This window comes from Schistocerca serialis, chromosome 4 (assembly GCF_023864345.2).
Source record: "Schistocerca serialis cubense isolate TAMUIC-IGC-003099 chromosome 4, iqSchSeri2.2, whole genome shotgun sequence".
In the NCBI taxonomy this organism is placed as follows: domain Eukaryota; kingdom Metazoa; phylum Arthropoda; class Insecta; order Orthoptera; family Acrididae; genus Schistocerca; species Schistocerca serialis.
In genome coordinates this window covers 316,911,184-316,930,765 of record NC_064641.1, presented here as the reverse complement: position 1 = coordinate 316,930,765, position 19,582 = coordinate 316,911,184, and the positions used below count along the sequence as shown (strand labels likewise).

Sequence of the window (19,582 nt, the reverse complement as noted above, 5' to 3'; positions counted from 1 at the left end):
CTCATAAGGGGTTCTATTCTTTAATGCTTTTGTAGGTGACCTATTGTTCAAATATACGGCAGTTGACACTGCCTCTGCCCAAAAATCTTTGGATAATTCAGTGTCAGTCATCATGCTCCTTGCTTTCTCAACAATGGTCCTATTAGCCCTCTCAGCAACCCCATTTTGAGATGGACTGTACCTAATGGTAGTTTGATGCCTGATTCCCTTTTCTGCCAGAAGTTTCTTCAATTTCTGGTTAATATATTCTCTCCCATTATCAGACCTGATGATCTTGATCTTCTTTCCCGTCCACCTTTCAACCATATTGCAATATTCCTCAAAGATATCTCTCACTTGGTCTTTAGAACTAAGAAAATAAACATGAGTATATCGTGAGTAATCATCAATAAACGTAAGAAAATAATTACTCCCACCTATGGATTCACACTCCATCGGGCCACATACATCTGTGTGGATTAACTGTAAGACTTCTGTGGATTTACTCTTACTAGTCTTGAAGGGTAACCTTGCTTGTTTTCCCTTTACACATGTCTCACAAGGATCCTTGGACACACTAAAATTCTGTATTCCCTTTACCATATCCTTTATTATAGACATACACTTTCTATTTAGATGTCCAAGCCTCCGGTGCCATAAAAAACCTTCTGCTGAATATACTGAATCACTAACATTTTTATGTTTATTGTCAATGGTATCCAACTTAAAAATACCCCTTTCGTTACTTGTTGTAGCTATAATTTCACCACTTTCACTGATTACTCTTGCACCCTGCATGTCAAAAGTAACTGTATTTCCTTTCTTGACAATTTCCCCTACAGACAGCAGGTTAGTTTCCACATTTTTCACATAATGAACATTGTGTGCTGTAACCATATCTGATTCACCATTTACACTTACATGTAGATCTAATTTCCCAGCCAGGTGACACTGGAGCTTGTTGCCATCAACAGTAGATATTCCCATATGAGTCTTATCTTTGATGTCATAAAGAAGTGATTTATCTTTAACAATATGCACAGATGCGCCTGAGTCTAAAATCCATTCCATATCACGATTACTCATCCCACCAAAAGAGTAAAAACATGAGAGTGCCTTACCTTTGTTATTGGTCCTTCTCTCTGGGCTATCAGTAACATACCTCTTTTGCTGAGTGTCTGATCTTGGGCTTACTTTTTCTTTGCACTGAGACGCAATATGTCCCATCTTCTGACATTTATAGCACCTCACCGGTTTCTCCTTTCTGTTTCTTGAGTAGATAGCAGACGCACCTTACTTCTCCAATGTACAACAGCTTGGAGCACTCTTTACGTCCTGCAGGATTTTCACCTTAACACTGTCGCCTGTGATTGGTATACCCGAGCTTTCAAGTCCCATAATCATAGGTGCATACCTTTCGGGCAGTCCTGCCAACAGCAACGTTCCTATCCATTCGTCAGTGATCTCGAATCTGATGTATCTCAGTCTGTTCGACATGGTTATTATTTTGTTAACGTATTCGTCTACACTCTTACATTTGTCCAGACGAGTGGTAATTAACTCGCGTAATAATCCTACTTTTCTCGTAAGACCACCATCCTCGAATGCACTTCGTAAATTGTTCCAGACTTCTTTCGCTGTATCAGCTTTTTCAACGTGAACATAATTCACCGAATCAATCAGTAATAACAATTTTGATTTTGCTTTCCTATCCTTACTTGAATAATTCTGATCTGTGGATTTCATTGTCCCATCTACCACGTCCCATAGGTCGTCTAAACGTAAATACGCTTCTACTGTGAACTTCCAGGTTGCATAGTTTTTGCGACCTATAAGTCTTTCAATCTGTGGAATTTGTGCCGCACTCATTTTTAACGGTAACTTGCTTTTTATTGCCGTAAAGAACACCGAAAAATAATGCTGAAAAAATTGCGATTATCTTGTAAGGATAACTCGCACTTGACGTAAATTGGAACTTTTCCAATACTTTCTCCCTACTATTTTATTGATATACTTATTCCAAATGCAGCCTGGGCCCATAACCTACTGGAATTTGCGCAGCTGAATAAGTATTAAGGAGAAAAAAGGACATTTTACCAATAACTATATTTGCACATTCAAGAACAAAAAATTTACAGCGAACACAACAGAATAATTAGCACACACAAAGAGTGTTAGACAGTGCCAAAGAGGTCTATTTTACACAGTGCACTTTGCGCCGTCACACACGAAATATATTGTTCACACAATTCCAACAGCAAGTTCACTTGAAGATGATGGAGGCAGATAGCGATCAGGCATCCTTCTGCCCAAAGCAGACCACAAAGGATCAATAATACTGAAATCTGATGACTGTGACTGCCAGTGGAGATGCGACAGTTCATCCCCTCGCTGACAATGCCAGTCCTGATCGATGCGAGCCGTGTGAACAGGGGCCCTGTCATCTTGCAGTACAGCATCACCAATGGGAACAAACATTGTACCAAGGAATCTCTGACCAAAATGCTTGGCAGTAATGCTATCTTACAGAGTACCCATGGGGCCCATGGAATACCGCAACATGGCTGCCAAAGTCATCACCGGACACCCACCTTGTATCACTCTTGGGACGTAAACCCAGTCAGGAGTTGGAAACAGTGTACAACAAAATTCATATGACCAAATTACTTTCTTCCATTGCTCCGTAGGCCATATTTTATGGCTTCGACACTACGTTTTCCTGTTACGGGCATTCGCATCACTGATGTGTGGTTTTGGAATTCCAGATCGCCCACAATTGTCTGGTTATGGAGCTACGTTGGTATTGTTTTGGTGATGACGGGGTTCGTGAGTGTGGCAGTGACTTTTGAAGCTGTCGTCTTCACATTTTCCGTGGCATTCCTCTTCAGTGAGCGTCCGTCATGCTCATTCAACTCACAACTTTCGTCTGCGTTGTGACTTAGTGGAAAATGTTTCTCTGGTTTCCTTGTATGTGGTATAAATCTTCGATACTGTGTCTCTTCAAAGACCAAACACTTTAACTACCCTGGTTACGGAATCATCCACCATAGGAGCACCAACAACTTGCCCACGTGCGGAGCCACTTTGACACAGTCACTCACAACTACACAGAACAATGTTGCGACCACGATTACCGCTTTCAACACATTGCGGCCGTTGCACAGACGCCGTTAGTGGTCAGATACAACAGCGCAACCTGCAACTTTGGCTGGCACCCGTATTCATATTGAAGCACACATTTCTCGCGGGGTTTCAAGTTGTTCAAATGGGTCTGGGCACAATGGGACTTAACATCTGAGGTCATCAGTCCCCTAGAACTTAGAACTACTTAAGTCTAACTAACCTAAGGACATCACACACATCCATGCCCGAGGCAGGATTCGAACCTGCGACCGTAGCAGCTGCGTGGTTCCGGACTGAAGCGCCTAGAACCGCTCGCGGGGTTCCACAATATTTTCAACCCCTGTTTATATTCTTCATCCAGCTTACGTCATGTCACAGATGGTACTTTGTGTGCCGCTACTACTGCTGTCTTCTCTGTACCGTTTCCGAACGGCGTGTCTGGCTGCTTAGCTGAGTGGTAACGTGTTTGTCTACCATGCGGCGGGCCCGGTTCGATTCCTGGCCGGGACTGGGTGTTGCGTTGTCCTCATCATAATTTCATCATCAACGACCTGCAAGTCGACCAATGTAGCGTCACCTGAAATAAGACTTGCAACTCGGCGACCGAACTTCCCTGTATGAGGCCTCCCGGCCATCAATGCCACACAATCATTTCATTTTTTTTCCCCGAACGGTGTGTGAGAAGAACAGCTTTTGGTAAAGTGCCAAATGGCCTGTAACATAATTATATCGTTTTCGACATTTCGTGAGATGTACGGCTGAGGAAGTATGAGTGTGTGCTGAAAAGTGATACCTCCGAAATTTTTATGTGAATTCGTAACACTTTTAAGATAAAACAAAAGTTTTTAACAGTTTACTTCCTTATTACTGATATTTAGATATTTGTTTCTCAACATAGTGACCTTGGCAACAAACACATTTCTCCAAATGAGAGACCGGTTTGTTGATACCGTCACCATGGAATGTTTGAGTTTGTTGACTGGAATCACAACCTCATCTCTGCTTGCACCGCTTCATCACTATCAAAGTGAAGTCCTCGAAGGCGTTATTTAGGTTTTGGAAACAGATTAAAATCGGATGGGACCATCTCGGGACTGTATGGAGGATGATCGATAACAGTGAACCCAAGGCGATGGATTGTTGCAGATGTCGCAGCACTCGTGAGTGGTCTGTCATTGTCATGTTGAAGCGGAGGTGCCCCATGTGTGGACGAAATCTTCGAATTCTAAACTCGATTACAGAATGCTGTTTCTCAATCACCAACATTGTTATGTTACACATCATCACGTTACACGCTACAATCCGGAGTCCTCTAGCGGCGGACGGCTGCAAATATGTAGATGTGAAGAATAATGATTTAGAATGTTAATAACTTTTGTTTTAGTTAAAAAGTTTTTACAGTTTTTAAATAAAAAATGCCGTCATTACTTTTCAGCACGCCCTCGCAATATATTAGTTGATTCTTCCTGGAACGTGAGCTCTCGTAACGTTAACATTAAATCTATCCGCGACACACAGCGCTCTTATTAAAGCATATGCCGTTAGAGTTGGCACGTCCACGCTTACTAAACGAACCTGTGACAAAAAGCGTTGATCTTCTTTGGTTCTTCTCTATCTCTATAATTTATCCATCATGGTAAGAATCCCAAACTAACGAGAAGTACTCAAAAATAGGTCGAACGAATGTCTTGTAAGGCATTTTTCTTGTGAAAGAATAAAATTGCCTTAGAATTCTTCTCAGTATTGCCTCTGCTTTTCCCATAACTAGTTTTGTGTGGTAGTTCCATTTTAGGATGGATCATGAAGTACAACCCTTAATGTTTAATTAGTGCAAATCTTTCCACTGATCAATCGCCAATCGTGCAATTAAACAACAACGTTCGACACCTATTTATCTGCACTACATTATATTTGTTTGCATTGAAGGTCAATCTTCTGGATTTCGATACAGTGTTCCGCTGTCACGACTTCTCTACAAACAACAATATCTTACAAGAACAGCTATTCGACATTGTACACGAGATCTCTCTGTGAAAGTTTATCCCAGCATCACGGGATCAGCCTGCGTTACTCCTAAACGAGCTAAGTTAACTACTGGTTTTCAGTTCGTTTATTGTCATGCCAAAACCAGTTTGTGGTCAAATAAATAGTTTTTCAGTATTTCAGGAACGTATTTTCTATTTAATAATGTTTTCGTTTGATGCTCATAGCAGAGAAGATGATGTTATACCGAATTTAATTATAAGCATGAAATATAGAATAGTCAGTGAAACAACATATGCTGGTGCTTAGTAATTAACAGTTCTGGCAGCCAGTCAGTAGGATTATGATAACATTATATTCTTACTTACCCACTTAAAACGCTCTCGATGCCCTCTGCAACCGTTGACCGGTTGAAATTCTTCATGTAGGCATGCATTTCTTTGAAATACTTGTGAAGTGTTGAGTCTGTGTGGCTCCATGGGATCGTTCCGAACTTGAACATGGGTTTGTGGCTAAAAGGTTTCGCTAGCTGAGAACAAAGAGAATGAACATTCCAGAATAATTTTTTTGTCCTTATGAAACAACGTGATAATCATGATTTCATTAAATATACAATTGTCATACTTCACGATTTGATGGTTGAATGAGGGTCAGATTATAATTATATATATTATGAATTCGATTCCAAATAGGTCTCAGAATATTGTCTGCCAGTGACCATGACTTCCATCCCTTGTAGTTCGTTATGCATTTGAGAAATTCCGTTGATTTAAAATAACTTTATTTTTGTGACTTAAGGCAGGATACACAGGGTGTTTCAGAGTGCATTAAACGTCCAGGTCTGATAGATCACATCACGGGGAACAACTTCTGTTAGAGACAAAATGTTCGCATACGCTTTCCGGCTTTACTTGTCCTCTTTTAATTGGTTATGCCCGAGAGGTGACAGGGCGTAGGGCACTGTGAAGCGATCGCATATTGTGTGTGTTGCATATAATCTAGTCATCTGCTCCGCGTGACAGGGGCTAGCTTGAGCTTCTAAAATATCTTCCTGCGCTTAGAGACACGAATTCTTAAGGTTTTCTTGTTGAAAATCACTCTGTAGCGTTACTAGGGTAGGTAGTATGCCGGTGCAGCCATCTGGTTAATAGAAACTACTAGTTCGGTGAAATATTGTCTTTTCATGGCTAGCAAATTCAATAAAAAGACGACTAGTGTTGCTGTGAAGCATAAACGAACATTTTGATCCCTATGACGTGATCTATCACTCCTACACATTTGATGCAAAGACTTTGAAACATCCTGTATATAGGATCCGACAACATGGCACAGAAAAAGTTAGGGATTGTAATGGATTTCTTATTGAGGATACGAACACATGTCCGGAAACATCATCCAACAGCGCCACATAGCGGTAAATTTACAGGGGCCTACAACTCCTGCTGCTGGAACACATAATCGGCAATATACGTCAGTTCGTAAGCTGACGGTATTTAGGCCTGGACATGTTCGATGCTTTTAACCAAGGAGGTTAGAATCTATGGAGATGCCCTAACACCGTAACTCTGAAGCCAGCGACTTCCGCACTTCTTCGCCATATTGTGGATATGAAAATACTGTGAGTAGCGTAAGTCTACTGCTGTACTGTGAGTAGCGTAAGTCTACTGCTGTGTTATTTGTCGAAATAATAACGCAAATTGTGAAAAAATAGTTACTTGTGTCGCCTATGTATGTAGAAACCTAAGGAGAAAGTTAGTTACTACTTTCTGCAGGTACTTTAGCTAAACGCGCCAATTCCTTTCGTGGCCTAGTCGTTTCGTTCTTTACACTCACTAGCTTCAAGCTTTTTATTTTTATAATATGTAGACTAACGAAGGATAACGCAAGGAGAAGCTTCTGGATCAAGCCATTGTGTCGAAAAGATGGGTCACAAACAAAATATATCACAGTATGTTCTGAGCGTTTCTGCAAAGTTTACACTGATGGAACTCCGACATCAAGCATTTACATTACAGTCAGCGTCGTGCCTAGCACTTTTTCGTTCATGCAGAATGTAAATTTTGTTGACTGAATTGTTTTAGTGTGTGATAGGTATCTATCTAACAGAATTTGATATTAGACTTATTTTCCATTGCTGTTGGCAGCTACTGTCACAGGAAATGGCCATGCATTGTATCTACATCTATGTGATTACTCTGCCATTCACAATAAAGTGCATGTCAGAGGGTTCAATGAACCACCTTCAAGCTGTCTCTCTACCGTTTCACTCTCTAACGGCGCGCGGGAAAAACGAGCGCTTAAATTTTTTCTGTGCGAGCCCTGATTTCTCTCATTTTATTGTGATGATCATTTCTCCCTATGAAGCTGGGTGCCAACAGAATGTTTTCGCAATCGGAGGAGAATACTGGTGATTGAAATTTTCTGAGAAGATCCCGTCGCAACGAAAAACGCCATTGTTTTAATGATTGCCGCTGCAATTCACGTATCCTTCGCGATAATACAAAACGAGCTTCCCTTCTTTGTACTTTTTCGACGTCATCCGTCAGTCCCATCTGATGCGCATCCCACACCGTACAGCAATACTCCAGAATAGGGCGGACTAGCGTGGTGTAAGCAGTCTCTTTAGTAGACCTGTTGCACCTTCTAAGTGTTCTGCCAATGAATCGCAGTCGTTGGTTTGCTCTATCCACAATATTACCTATGTGATCGTTCCGATTCAGGTTATTTATAATTGTAATCCCTAAGTATTTAGTTGAATTTACAGCCTTAAGATATGTGTGACTTAAGGTATAATCGAAATTTAGCGGATTCCTTTTAGTACTCATGTGAATAACCTCACACTTTTCTTTATTCAAGATCAATTGCCACTTTTCGTACCATACAGATATCTTATCTGAATGATTTTGCAATTCGTTTTGGTCATCTGATGACTTTACAAGACGGTAAATGACAGCATCATCTGCAAACAATCTAATAGGGATACTCAGATTGTCTCCTAAGTAGTTAATATAGATCAGGAATAAAAGAGGTCCTATAACACTTCCTTGGGGAACGCCGGATATTAATACTGTTTTACTCAATGACTTCCGTCTGTGACCTTTCTGACAGGAAATCACGAATCCAGTCCCACAACTGAGGCGATATTCCATAGGCACGACGTTTGGTTAGAAAAAGCTTGTGAGAAATGGTGTCGAAAGCCTTCTGGAAATCTAAAAATATGGAATCAGTTTGACATCCTCTGTCGATAGCACTCATCACTTCATGAGTATAAAGAGCTCTTTGTGTTTTGCAAGAACGATTTTTTCTAAATCCGTGCTGACTACGTGTCAATAAATCGTTTTCTTCATAATGTTCGAATACAGTGTATGTTCCAAAACCCTACCACAAATCGATGTTAGTGATATGGGCCTGTAATTCAACGGATTACCCTACTTCCCTTTTTGTGTATTGGTTTAACTTGAACAATTTTCCAGTCTTTACGTACAGATCTTTCTGTGAGCGAGCGGTTGTATATAATTGTTAAAATATCTTACAATTTAAAATCTGGTTCTGAAATCTGTGTCTTACCGTTAAATAATCAACTTGAAACCTTCTAGGGTCTCCACGTCTCTTTCACATATACGACCTCCTTTTACAATTCTTAACATAAGTGTTCGCGATGATTACATCATACTCTGTCTAAAATTCTACCAGACAGCTTACTCTTTCTCTCCTTTCCCCCCATTCCATATTGACCTACTGTTTTCCCTTCTCTTACTTTTCCTGCTACCGAATTCCAGTCCGCCATTGCAATTAAATTTTCGTCTAATTTAACTATCTGAATAATTTCTTTTATCTCATAATACATTTCTTCAATCTCTTCGTCACATGTAGAGCTAGTTGGCGTATAAACTTGTACTACTGTGATGGGTGTTGGGTTCTTGTATGTCTTTGCTACGATAATGCGTTCACTATGCTATTAGCTGTTGCTTACCCCAATACTTATTTTCTCAGTCATTTTTAGACCAACTCCAGCATTACTCCTATTTGATTCGTATTTATAACCCTGTGCTCATCTGGCCAGATGTCTGGTTCATTCTGCCACGCAACTTCACTAATTCCCACTACACCTAACTTCAACCTATGCATTTCTCTTTTTAAATTTTCTAATCTATCTAGCCAATTAAAGGATCCTAACTTTCTGCACTGAGACTGGTCGGTTCATTGCCAGTTCTGTTTTTCCTAATGATGACATTCTCCTGAGTAGTCTCTACTGGGAGATCCGAATGGGGGACTATTTTATCTCCGGAATATTTTAGTCAAGGGGGGATGCCATCACCATTTAATCATACAGTAGAGCTGTGTGTCTTCATAAAAAATAACAGTTGTAGTTTCCCATTGCTTTCAGCCGTTCGTAAGACCAGCACAGCAATGTCACGTTGTTGATGTTACAAAGCCAGATCAGTCAAACATCCAGACTGTTGCCCCTGCAGCTAACTACTGGAAGGACTGCTGCTCGCTCGTCTGGTCTTTCAATAGATACCCCTCTGCTGTAATTGTAGCTACAGTTCTATTATCTGTGTCACTGAGGAAAGCAAACTTCCCCATCACAGAATGTTCCGTTGCTGTGCGCTTATGTCTGAAAAAAATTGCAATGTACTGAATGTTTGCCACATAAAACGACAACTTCATAATTTTTCGTTTCCAGATTAGAAGTAATGGTGGAAAATATCGTGTAATGGACACAGATAAGTAACTTTCCACGTGTTGTTATTGATGATGAATAACGGAGATAGATAATTTGTTGATATGTTGAATCTTTTGTTCGTTTGTCATTTGACATTCTATATAGAACGCTTCGTCCATAAATTTTCCCATACTGTGGACGGTCATTGATATAATTAAATGTGTGGCTCCGCACTTTATAACTTTGAAAACATGAAGCGAAGCTGGAGAGCTTTTACTTTAGTGGAGTTCACACCGTTTTGATTGTAGGTGGCATGCTGAAATTCTTTCCAGGAATGATTCGGACCTTAAAAAGTGTCATGCATTTCACACTCAGAGCTCTTCCTCCTGAGTGTCCAGGGCGTGCCTCGTTAGCTTAAATGGTGGGTCACTGCTCATAAAAGGCACGTTTTCCATTTTCTGACACATCTTGAACTTGTCGCAGATACTCAATAAGTGAAGTTCTTTGCGTCGTATGGTAGGTTTCGCCGACAAAATCCTTCATAAATCACTAATATTGTGTTTTTCAAGACTACTCATTTTGGGGCGCAAATAGTCTAGTAGCGCAGGACTGATATGTGCCTCTGAGAGACTTGCTTGGTTAGTTGAGTTGATGAGACTATCACTCACGAAAAGTTAGCTCTAGATTGAAGCTGAGGAACGGATTGATTAAATTTTAATGACTCAGGAAGTTTCGTGCCTTTAGCCATCATAAATTACGTTTCTGTTCTGACTGCTCGACTGCACTTTTGATCTTTGATGAATAGTCTTATCAATAAACTTACTTCCAGTGCAATAACTGAATAGAAAGGCTGCACGGAGCAGTTTTTACCACACTTCTTGCCTAAACTTGCCAAGGAAAATACTGAACCAGCTGATACCATCCGTGTTTTTACCCATGACGTCATGGAAATGGCGGGCACAAATCACTCATCGAAATTAATGGTGCCTGAAATACGCACCAAAAAAAGGAATTATAGTTATTCTCATGACGTCAAGTTTGATTTCATCAACTCACAACAAACTGTCAGCTTCAAATATAAGATAGACCTTGGGCTTCACTACGGATCAGTTTGTCTCTACAGCCTCCATTCAAAAACATAACATAGTAGCAAAATAAATGTTACTGCACAGAATAATTGTTTATTCTCTGGTTTGAAATTAGTTCCACACAGCAGTATTCAACGATATTCATATTTTAAAACCAATTTCGAAGCTCTGACAACTTCACCATCGGGTAACTAGGACATTAATGCAAAGCGTACAGACATCCACATAATCATTAATATAATAAATACATTTTGGGAATGGTGTACACCTAATAGAATATACTCAGTCTAGACATGTAATTTACAATTATAAAGTTTCATTTATTTTTGACACAGTACGTTTTTGTGAAACAGTCATTACCAGTTTCAGTGCAATCATCATCGATTTAAGCCCACAATGACCATTTTCAGATGTTATATGTGTGGCATTTGGTAAACAAACATTCATGCATTAATTATGAGAATGCACAAACGTTTGCTCACCAGATGCCCTTCATACTATCTGACAGTGGTCATCCTGGGATGAAACCAGTTATGATTATGTCATAAAAAGTATTTTATGTTAAAAGTAAATGATCATTGATCTGCATAAATAGAATGGGGCTTTTTTCCAAAAATAGGTCATAAATCTTTGAACATGTCAAATATTACAACTGGAAACTTAACAGAAACGTCATATGTCTAATTACTAAGTAACAGTACTAAATATACAAAATGAAAAAGTGGGGTGGGGAATGGCAGATAGTGGCCACTGTAGATGGGGGAACAGACGTCACATCGCTGCTCTGTGTAGTGTGTCCACTGGTGTGGTACTCGATCTAGCGATGAGGCTGTAACTACAACAGACAGTCATATAACTGAAATGAAAAATATAAATAAAACAGTACGCTAGCCTACATCCCCACCAAATTACACACAATGCAGTGACACCACAGCCAAATGTTTAAACAGAGCCGATGTGACATACAATAAGGCAAGCATCTTACTGATCTTATATTATGCTCTGGCGTGTGTCTTCCTGACTAAAGAATATGGTATTAAGCTGTGATTTAAAACTCCATGGTGGTGCGAAGTGTTTTTCATACTAACGAGTAGTATTATGTGTTGTGTTATGTACTATTATCACTGCGGCTATAAGAGTATCACGTTACATATCTAGAACTTGAAAATCAGTTTTCAGAGCTTTAAAACTTCTGGAATAAGTATATGTAATAACTGTTTGTTTGCTAAAGTGGTTAATTTACATGTAAAGTCATATGTAAACTATATGGGAATAGATTACATAGAGTTCAACACTGTGTACCATTTGGTAGCAACTTACGATTTTATGAAGTGTCCCGGCTAAATGACATGGTATTACCAACCAGTGAAGCTATGATTTATAGCCTCACGATATAGTTAGACATTTTTCACACTAAGAAACAGTATTTGCAACACACCCTATGCCATAATCTTCTATATACCATATGCTGTGTTAATGTGCTCTGGAATGTACAAGGGGCATTCAATAGGTACTGCAACGCATTTTTTTCCTTATCGGACGACTCCAGTTGAAAAAATGTGGAATTAGTTGTGGAAGATAGTGGAATATTCCCACTTCCGCCCCTGTAGTTTCATGAAGTTTCTATATATGGCGGCACTATACATACACTCCTTGGTCAAAAGTGCCCGGACACCCCCAAAAACATACGTTTTTCATATTAGGTGCATTGTGCTGCCATCTACCGCCAGGTACTCCATATCAGCGACCTCAGTAGTCATTAGACATCGTGAGAGAGCAGAATGGGGCGCTCCGCGGAACTCACGCACTTCGAACGTGGTCAGGTGATTGGGTGTCACTTGCCTCATACGTCTGTACGCGAGATTTCCACACTCCTAAACATCCCTAGGTCCACTCTTTCCGATGTGACAGTGAAGTGGAAACGTGAAGGGACACATACAGCACAAAAGCGTACTGGCTGACCTCGTCTGTTAACTGACAGAGACCGCCGACAGTTGAAGGAGGGTCGTAATTTATAATAGACAAACATCAGATAATAGATAAACATCACAGATAAACGAGGGCTACGGTTACCCATCCGTTACCATGCTGCAGGTAAAATTCAGAACTCCACCACAAAACACTGATGGACCATGCAGGACGACTTGTGCACCTACATAGTTCTGGGTATTAATAGCAATATTGTCTATTGCTTTGTAAACTGTAAGCCGGGTGCGCCTTCTGCTCCTATAATATCGTGGCATCTTCTGTGTGAGCGGTCCATAAAACATAATAGATAAACATAGATAAACATCAGACCATCATATAGGAACTCCGAACTGCATAAGGATTCACTGCAAGTGCTATGACTGGCGGGAGGTGAGGAAACTTGTGTTTCTTGGTAGAGCGACTGGTAAATGCCAAACAACGCCTCGCTTGGTGTAAGGAGCGTAAACATTGGACGATTGAACAGTGGGAAAACGTTATGTGGAGTGACGAATCACGGTACACAATGTGGCGATCCGATGGCAGGGTGTGGGTATGGCGAATGCCTGTTGAACGTCATCTGCCAGCGTGCGTAGTGCCAACTGTAAAATTCGGAGGCGGTGGTGTTACGGTGTGGTCGTGTTTTTCATGGAGGGTGCTTGCGCCCCTTGTTGTTTTGCGTGGCACTATCACAGCACAGGCCTACATTGATGTTTTAAGCACCTTCTTGCTTTCCACTGCTGAAAAGCAATTCGGGAATGGCGATTGCATCTTTCAACACGATCTAGCACCTGTTCATAATGCACGGCCTGTGGTGGAGTGGTTACACGACAATAACATCCCTTTAATGGACTGGCCTGCACACAGTCCTGATCTGAATCCTATAGAAAGCCTGTGAGATGGTTTGGAACACCGACTTCGTGCCAGGCCTCATCCACCGACATCGATGGCTCTCCTCAGTGTAGCACTCCGTGAATAATGGGCTGCCATTCCCCAAGAAACCTTCGAGCACCTGACTGAACGTATGCCTATGAGGGTGGAAGTTGTCATCAAGGCTAAGGGTGGGCCAACACTATACTGAACTCCAGCGTTGCCGAAGGAGCGCCCACGAACTTGTAAGTCATTTTCAGCCAGGTGTCTGGATACTTCTGATCACATAGTGTAGCTTTCCAAACAGCGTCTGTAACGGAGGTTCACTCCATGCAGAGAGCTGTCACTGAATTTCTTTTGGTGGAAAACCGGATCATCGTAGATATTCGTAGGCGTCTGTGGCATGTCTGCAGAGACTAGGCAGGGGAAAAAGCATGGTGAGTCATTGGGTAAGGCGTGTCTCATTATCGGTACAAGGTCGTGCAAATGCTGGCCGACCACATGCAGCTGTCACTCCTGCAGAGTTGGAACGGGCGGGCAATCTCATTTCAGGTGATCGATGGACCACAATGAAACACTTCGCTGCTCAGTCTGAAGTCTCTGTTGGTAGTATTGACGCACTCGTCTACCAGTTGGGGTACTCATAAGTGTGTACCTGATGGATTCCTGGCCGCCTAACAGAAGACCATAAAAAGCAACAAAAGAACCATCTGAGCAGAATTTCTTGTAGGTTATGCGGGTGACCATGACAATTTTTTGTCGAACATCATCATTACAAACCGGAAACGAAACGGAAGTTCATGGAGTGACGCCCCTTATATCTCCTCCGAAGAAAATGTTCAAAGCTGCACCCCCTGCGGGTAAAGTCACGGCGACGGTCATCTGCAACTCTGAAGGGGTTATTTCGTTTGATGTCCTTCCTCGTGGTTCATCGGTCGACCGTGAAGTGTATTGTGCTACCCTCAGGAAACTGAAGAAACGACTTCAGCGCGTTTATCAGCACAAAAATTCAAATGAACTTTTCCTTCTCTGTGACAATGTAAGGCCTCACACAAGTCTGTGCACCTGAGAGAAGCTCACTAAACTTCATTGGACTCTTCTTCCTCATCCAACCTACAGCCTGGATCTCACACCTTCCTACTTCCATCTGTTTGGCCCCATGAAGGATGCACTTCGCGGGAAGCAGTACGTGGATGATGGGGAAGTTACTAATGAAGCATCACGCCAACCACCATGCGGGCATACAGGTCCTCCCAGCAAGGTGCTGTAAGGTTGTGGCACTGAACGGATGTTATGTTGATAAATATGGTTTTGTAGCCGAAAGAGTGGGGAACAGTATGGAATACTGGAATGAGGAATAAAACCAATCTGCTTTCAGAAAGAATATGTGTTGCATTAATTAATAAACTCCTGTTATACTATAATGTAACAGCCATACGTTTGCTTAAGTGTTAGAAATTTTTTTTCTATACACGTGAATGTGGGGAAGAGTTGGTAACGTGTACCCAAGAAGACGTGTGTTCGGTCTGCCTATAGTTTTCGTTATTTAGCTAGGAAATTGATACCACCAACTCCAACACTGTTTACGATTTGGTAACAATCTTTTGGATTTTATCAAGTGTTCCGACTAAAGAGATGATATCAAGCTATGACTTTTAAATACAATGTATGATCCTACACACATAATCATTAACAGAGTTAAAAGACTTGGTAAATGACAGATATAAATCCTACAGCTGACTGACAAGGGATCGAAATTGGAAACCATTTGCTCCATAGTCTAACACTTCTTGACACTTGCCTGACAACACTGTCTGCAGCAGCCATGGCCTGCCCTACAGTTTTTGCAGAACAACAGTCATATTCATGCGTCCAAGTACTCCTGGTGCCTGCGGAGTTTAACACAGGCAATCACAACTATATATCTTAGTTGCCTATCGATATGATGCACTTTGCACTTGGTAGGTGGTGCTGAAGTATCTGGTGTATCATGTGACATCAGCTGGCGTTGCACAAGTGGAGTGGTGTCTCGGCAGCCCTGAGCTGGCAGCTGGCGGTAGCAATTTTATGAGTAAGGCTGCAGTGCGGCACAGACAGTGGTTTTGCTGGTAGTGTCAGATGCGTTTGACCCGCGACTGTGACAAACTCTCATCAGGGCATCGATGAATGCTGTGTCCTGCTGACACCAACCCTAGTTATTTGAGAAATAGTAAAACGTTCCTGCCGTACTACAGACGTGGTGAAACAGCTCAGGCGTTGGCGTGAGACCCTGTGACAGACAGTATGTCACTCTGTGAAGGTCAGTGCAGTTGGTGTAGTGATCTCAATGTGCAGCTTGGTATGTGGTTGGTGAAGTCCAGAATGTTGTTTTTTAAGTAAATAAACGTTTCTGTCCTATCCTACCATACAAAACACATACACACACACACACACACACACACACACACACACACACACACACACACCCACATTAAGAGTCTTGTATTTACGATAATCTACACGTGTCTTTGGCTGAAGATCCTGAACTGTAGTTCAAAATGAGTAGTTGGATGATCTTGAAAAGTAGTAGGAAGTGGGTAGATGAAAGTATAATAACCATAGTTTCTTAACGATATCATTGTAGCACAAGTGGAGTTAAACCTGGGGCAAGTGGACTCTGATCTGAAACGTCATAGGATTGAAAATCTCACCATTCTATACTTAGGATAGGATTCTAAACTTAGAAAATATGAAATCTGCCAAAATGCAGGCTGTCCTCATATCCCCCGGTCCACTATCTTCAGTTAAAGTGACCTGATAATCAGGGTGAGGTCGCCATCTTGGATTTGCAACGTTGAGACTCTCCTCTTATCTCTAGGTCAGCCATCTTGGTACTGACGTCAGAGGTTGGTCTCGTATCTCCACGCCGACACCTTGGATTGTCATTTCGGATTTTTGAGTTTCACATCAAAAGGACAATTATCTATCTTGCATTTTTGCATTTCCCGCCGTTTTACACTTACGACAAGTGGTGACCTCAGAGTGGTAAAAAACTAGGTTATTTAGAATTTCCCACCGTTTTTTGAATTTCGCTCTGTTTGATACAAAGTGCAATTGGGCTTGTCAGAGGAATGGGGTAGGGGGAAGGGAAGCCAGCAACATTGCATGACATCATCAATGGCATCATAAATGAGGGGCGAAATATGGCAGCAATGCATACCATCGCTGTACATACCCAATCCTACCATGATTTAGCAGTGCAGATGTTTCGTAGGTGGGATATGGCGTGCCGGGACTGCGTTTTGTGATTAATGTAACCGATCCAAAGGTGCTCAAGGAAGACAGGTGTGGGAAGTGGATGACTTCATTTAAGATACTCATGGGTCCCTGGGTTGCAATGGTTTAGGTGAAATCCATTTCTTTCTAGAATTATTGGAACTTGCAGAATTTAGGGGAAGTGGAGATCCAGGCAAGGTAGTGTAAGTTATATTGGGGTGGATGAGGGATTAATAGATGAGGATATTGGTAGAAGGATATAAATTTCATGAGAGGATTATTAGTATTTTTGTCGGTTTTGGGCTTTGTGATGTATGGGAAGGAGGTTTGCTTTCCTTGTGCTTTTTGTCAAAAGTTAGACCTAAATACCATACTGTGTTAGTCAAATGCATAGGTAGGTTGTAGATGGAGAGGTGGATATTTGAACATTGTAATCAAAGAATGTGGCTTGGTATTTCTACGAATTTTCTTGAAGTTTCCACATATTACACCATTCTACCAGGGGATTCCAGCGGTATTGGAGAGAAGCACAGAATTGGAGGATGTGGTGGATAGCTGGCTAGGTGGTGTCAGCAATATATTGCAGGAGGCCTGTGCAAGTTGGTAGTCTGGGAATGTCTGTGATGTATAGGATATAAAGGAGAAATGTTGGCACAGAGCCTTGAGGTATACCACGATGGGTTTAGCACTGCCAGTACTTATATAACTAGATTAGTAATGGCTGATAGAGTATAGTGATTCATAGTGAACGATAGCCATAGACAAGTGCTAGTCAAGAAAGCGTTTCTGGCGTATTTATAGGAAATATAATGAATGTGACTTCCACAGTAATGGAGTGAGGTTATCTTAACTGATGTAGTGCTCGAAACATGTTTCATTTTGAGTTGCAGTTCTATTCATAAAGTTAGTATGAATACTGGTGGTGCAAACTCCACTGATACTCTACTCCTCCCACTTACCGACTGGTTTCATTTTTCATTTTTTTATAATATTAATTAGTATCTGTTGTTGTTGTTGTTGTTGTGGTCTTCAGTCCTGAGACTGGTTTGATGCAGCTCTCCATGCTACTCTATCCTGTGCAAGCTTCTTCATCTCCCAGTACCTACTGCAACCTACATCCTTCTGAATCTGCTTAGTGTATTCATCTCTTGGTCTCCCTCTACGATTTGTACCCTCCACGCTGCCCTCCAATACTAAATTGGTGATCCCTTGATGCCTCAGAACATGTCCTACCAATCGATCCCTTCTTCTGGTCAAGTTGTGCCACAAACTTCTCTTCTCCCAAATCCTATTCAATACTTCCTCATTAGTTATGTGATCTACCCATCTAATCTTCAGCATTCTTCTGTAGCACCACATTTCGAAAGCTTCTGTTCTCTTCTTGTCCAAACTATTTATCGTCCATGTTTCATTTCCATACATGGCTACACTCCATACAAATACTTTCAGAAATGACTTCCTGACACTTAAATCTATACTCGATGTTAACAAATTTCTCTTCTTCAGAAACGCTTTCCTTGCCATTGCCAGTCTACATTTTATATCCTCTCTACTTCGACCATCATCAGTTATTTTGCTCCCCAAATAGAAAAACTCCTTTACTACTTTAAGTGTCTCATTTCCTCATCTAATTCCCTCAGCATCACCCGACTTAATTCGACTACATTCCATTATCCTCGTTTTACTATTGTTGGTGTTCATCTTATATCCTCCTTTCAAGACGCTATCCATTCCGTTCAACTGCTCTTCCAAGTCCTTTGCTGTCTCTGACAGAATTACAATGTCATCGGCGAAGCTCAAAGTTTTTATTCCTTCTCCATGGATTTTAATACCTACTCCGAATTTTTCTTTTGTTTCCTTTACTGCTTGCTCAATATACAGACTGAATAACATCGGGGAGAGGCTACAATCCTGTCTTACTCCCTTCCCAACAACTGCTTCCCTTTCATGTCCCTCGACTCTTATAACTGCCATCTGGTTTCTGCACAAATTGTAAATAGCCTTTCGCTCCCTGTATTTTACCCCTGCCACCTTCAGAATTTGAAAGAGAGAATTCCAGTCAACATTGTCAAAAGCTTTCTCTAAGTCTACAAATGCTAGAAACGTAGGTATGCCTTTCCTTAATCTTTCTTCTAAGATAAGTCTTAAGGTCAGTATTGCCTCACGTGTTCCAGTATTTCTACGGAATCCAAACTGATCTTCCCCGAGGTCGGCTTCTACTAGTTTTTCCATTCGTCTGTAAAGAATTCGTGTTAGTATTTTGCAGCCGTGGCTTATTTAACTGACTGTTCGGTAATTTTCACATCTGTCAACACCTGCTTTCTTTGGGATTGGAGTTATTATATTCTTCTTGAAGTCTGAGGGTATTTCGCCTGTTTCATACATCTTGCTCACCAGATGGTAGAGTTTTGTCAGGACTGGCTCTCCCAAGGCCGTCAGTAGTTCCAATGGAATGTTGTCTACTCCGGTGGCCTTATTTCGACTCAGGTCTTTCAGTGCTCTGTCAAACTCTTCACGCAGTATCGTATGTCCCATTTCATCTTCATCTACATCCTCTTCCATTTCCATAATATTGTCCTCAAGTACATCGCCCTTGTATAGACCCTCTATATACTCCTTCCACCTTTCTGCTTTCCCTTCTTTTCTTAGAACT

At 41.3% G+C, this 19,582-nt stretch overlaps 1 protein-coding gene across 1 annotated transcript in view; it reads right to left on the bottom strand.

Moving 5' to 3' along the window:
• The window catches only part of LOC126474415 (glutamate receptor ionotropic, NMDA 2D-like), a 580,517-nt gene that overhangs the window by 128,535 nt on the left and 432,400 nt on the right, over positions 1-19,582 (bottom strand). The window contains exon 8 of the mRNA XM_050101884.1: positions 5,454-5,614. Coding sequence (XP_049957841.1) covers positions 5,454-5,614 — 161 coding nt within the window. The remainder of the gene's footprint in view (positions 1-5,453; positions 5,615-19,582) is intronic.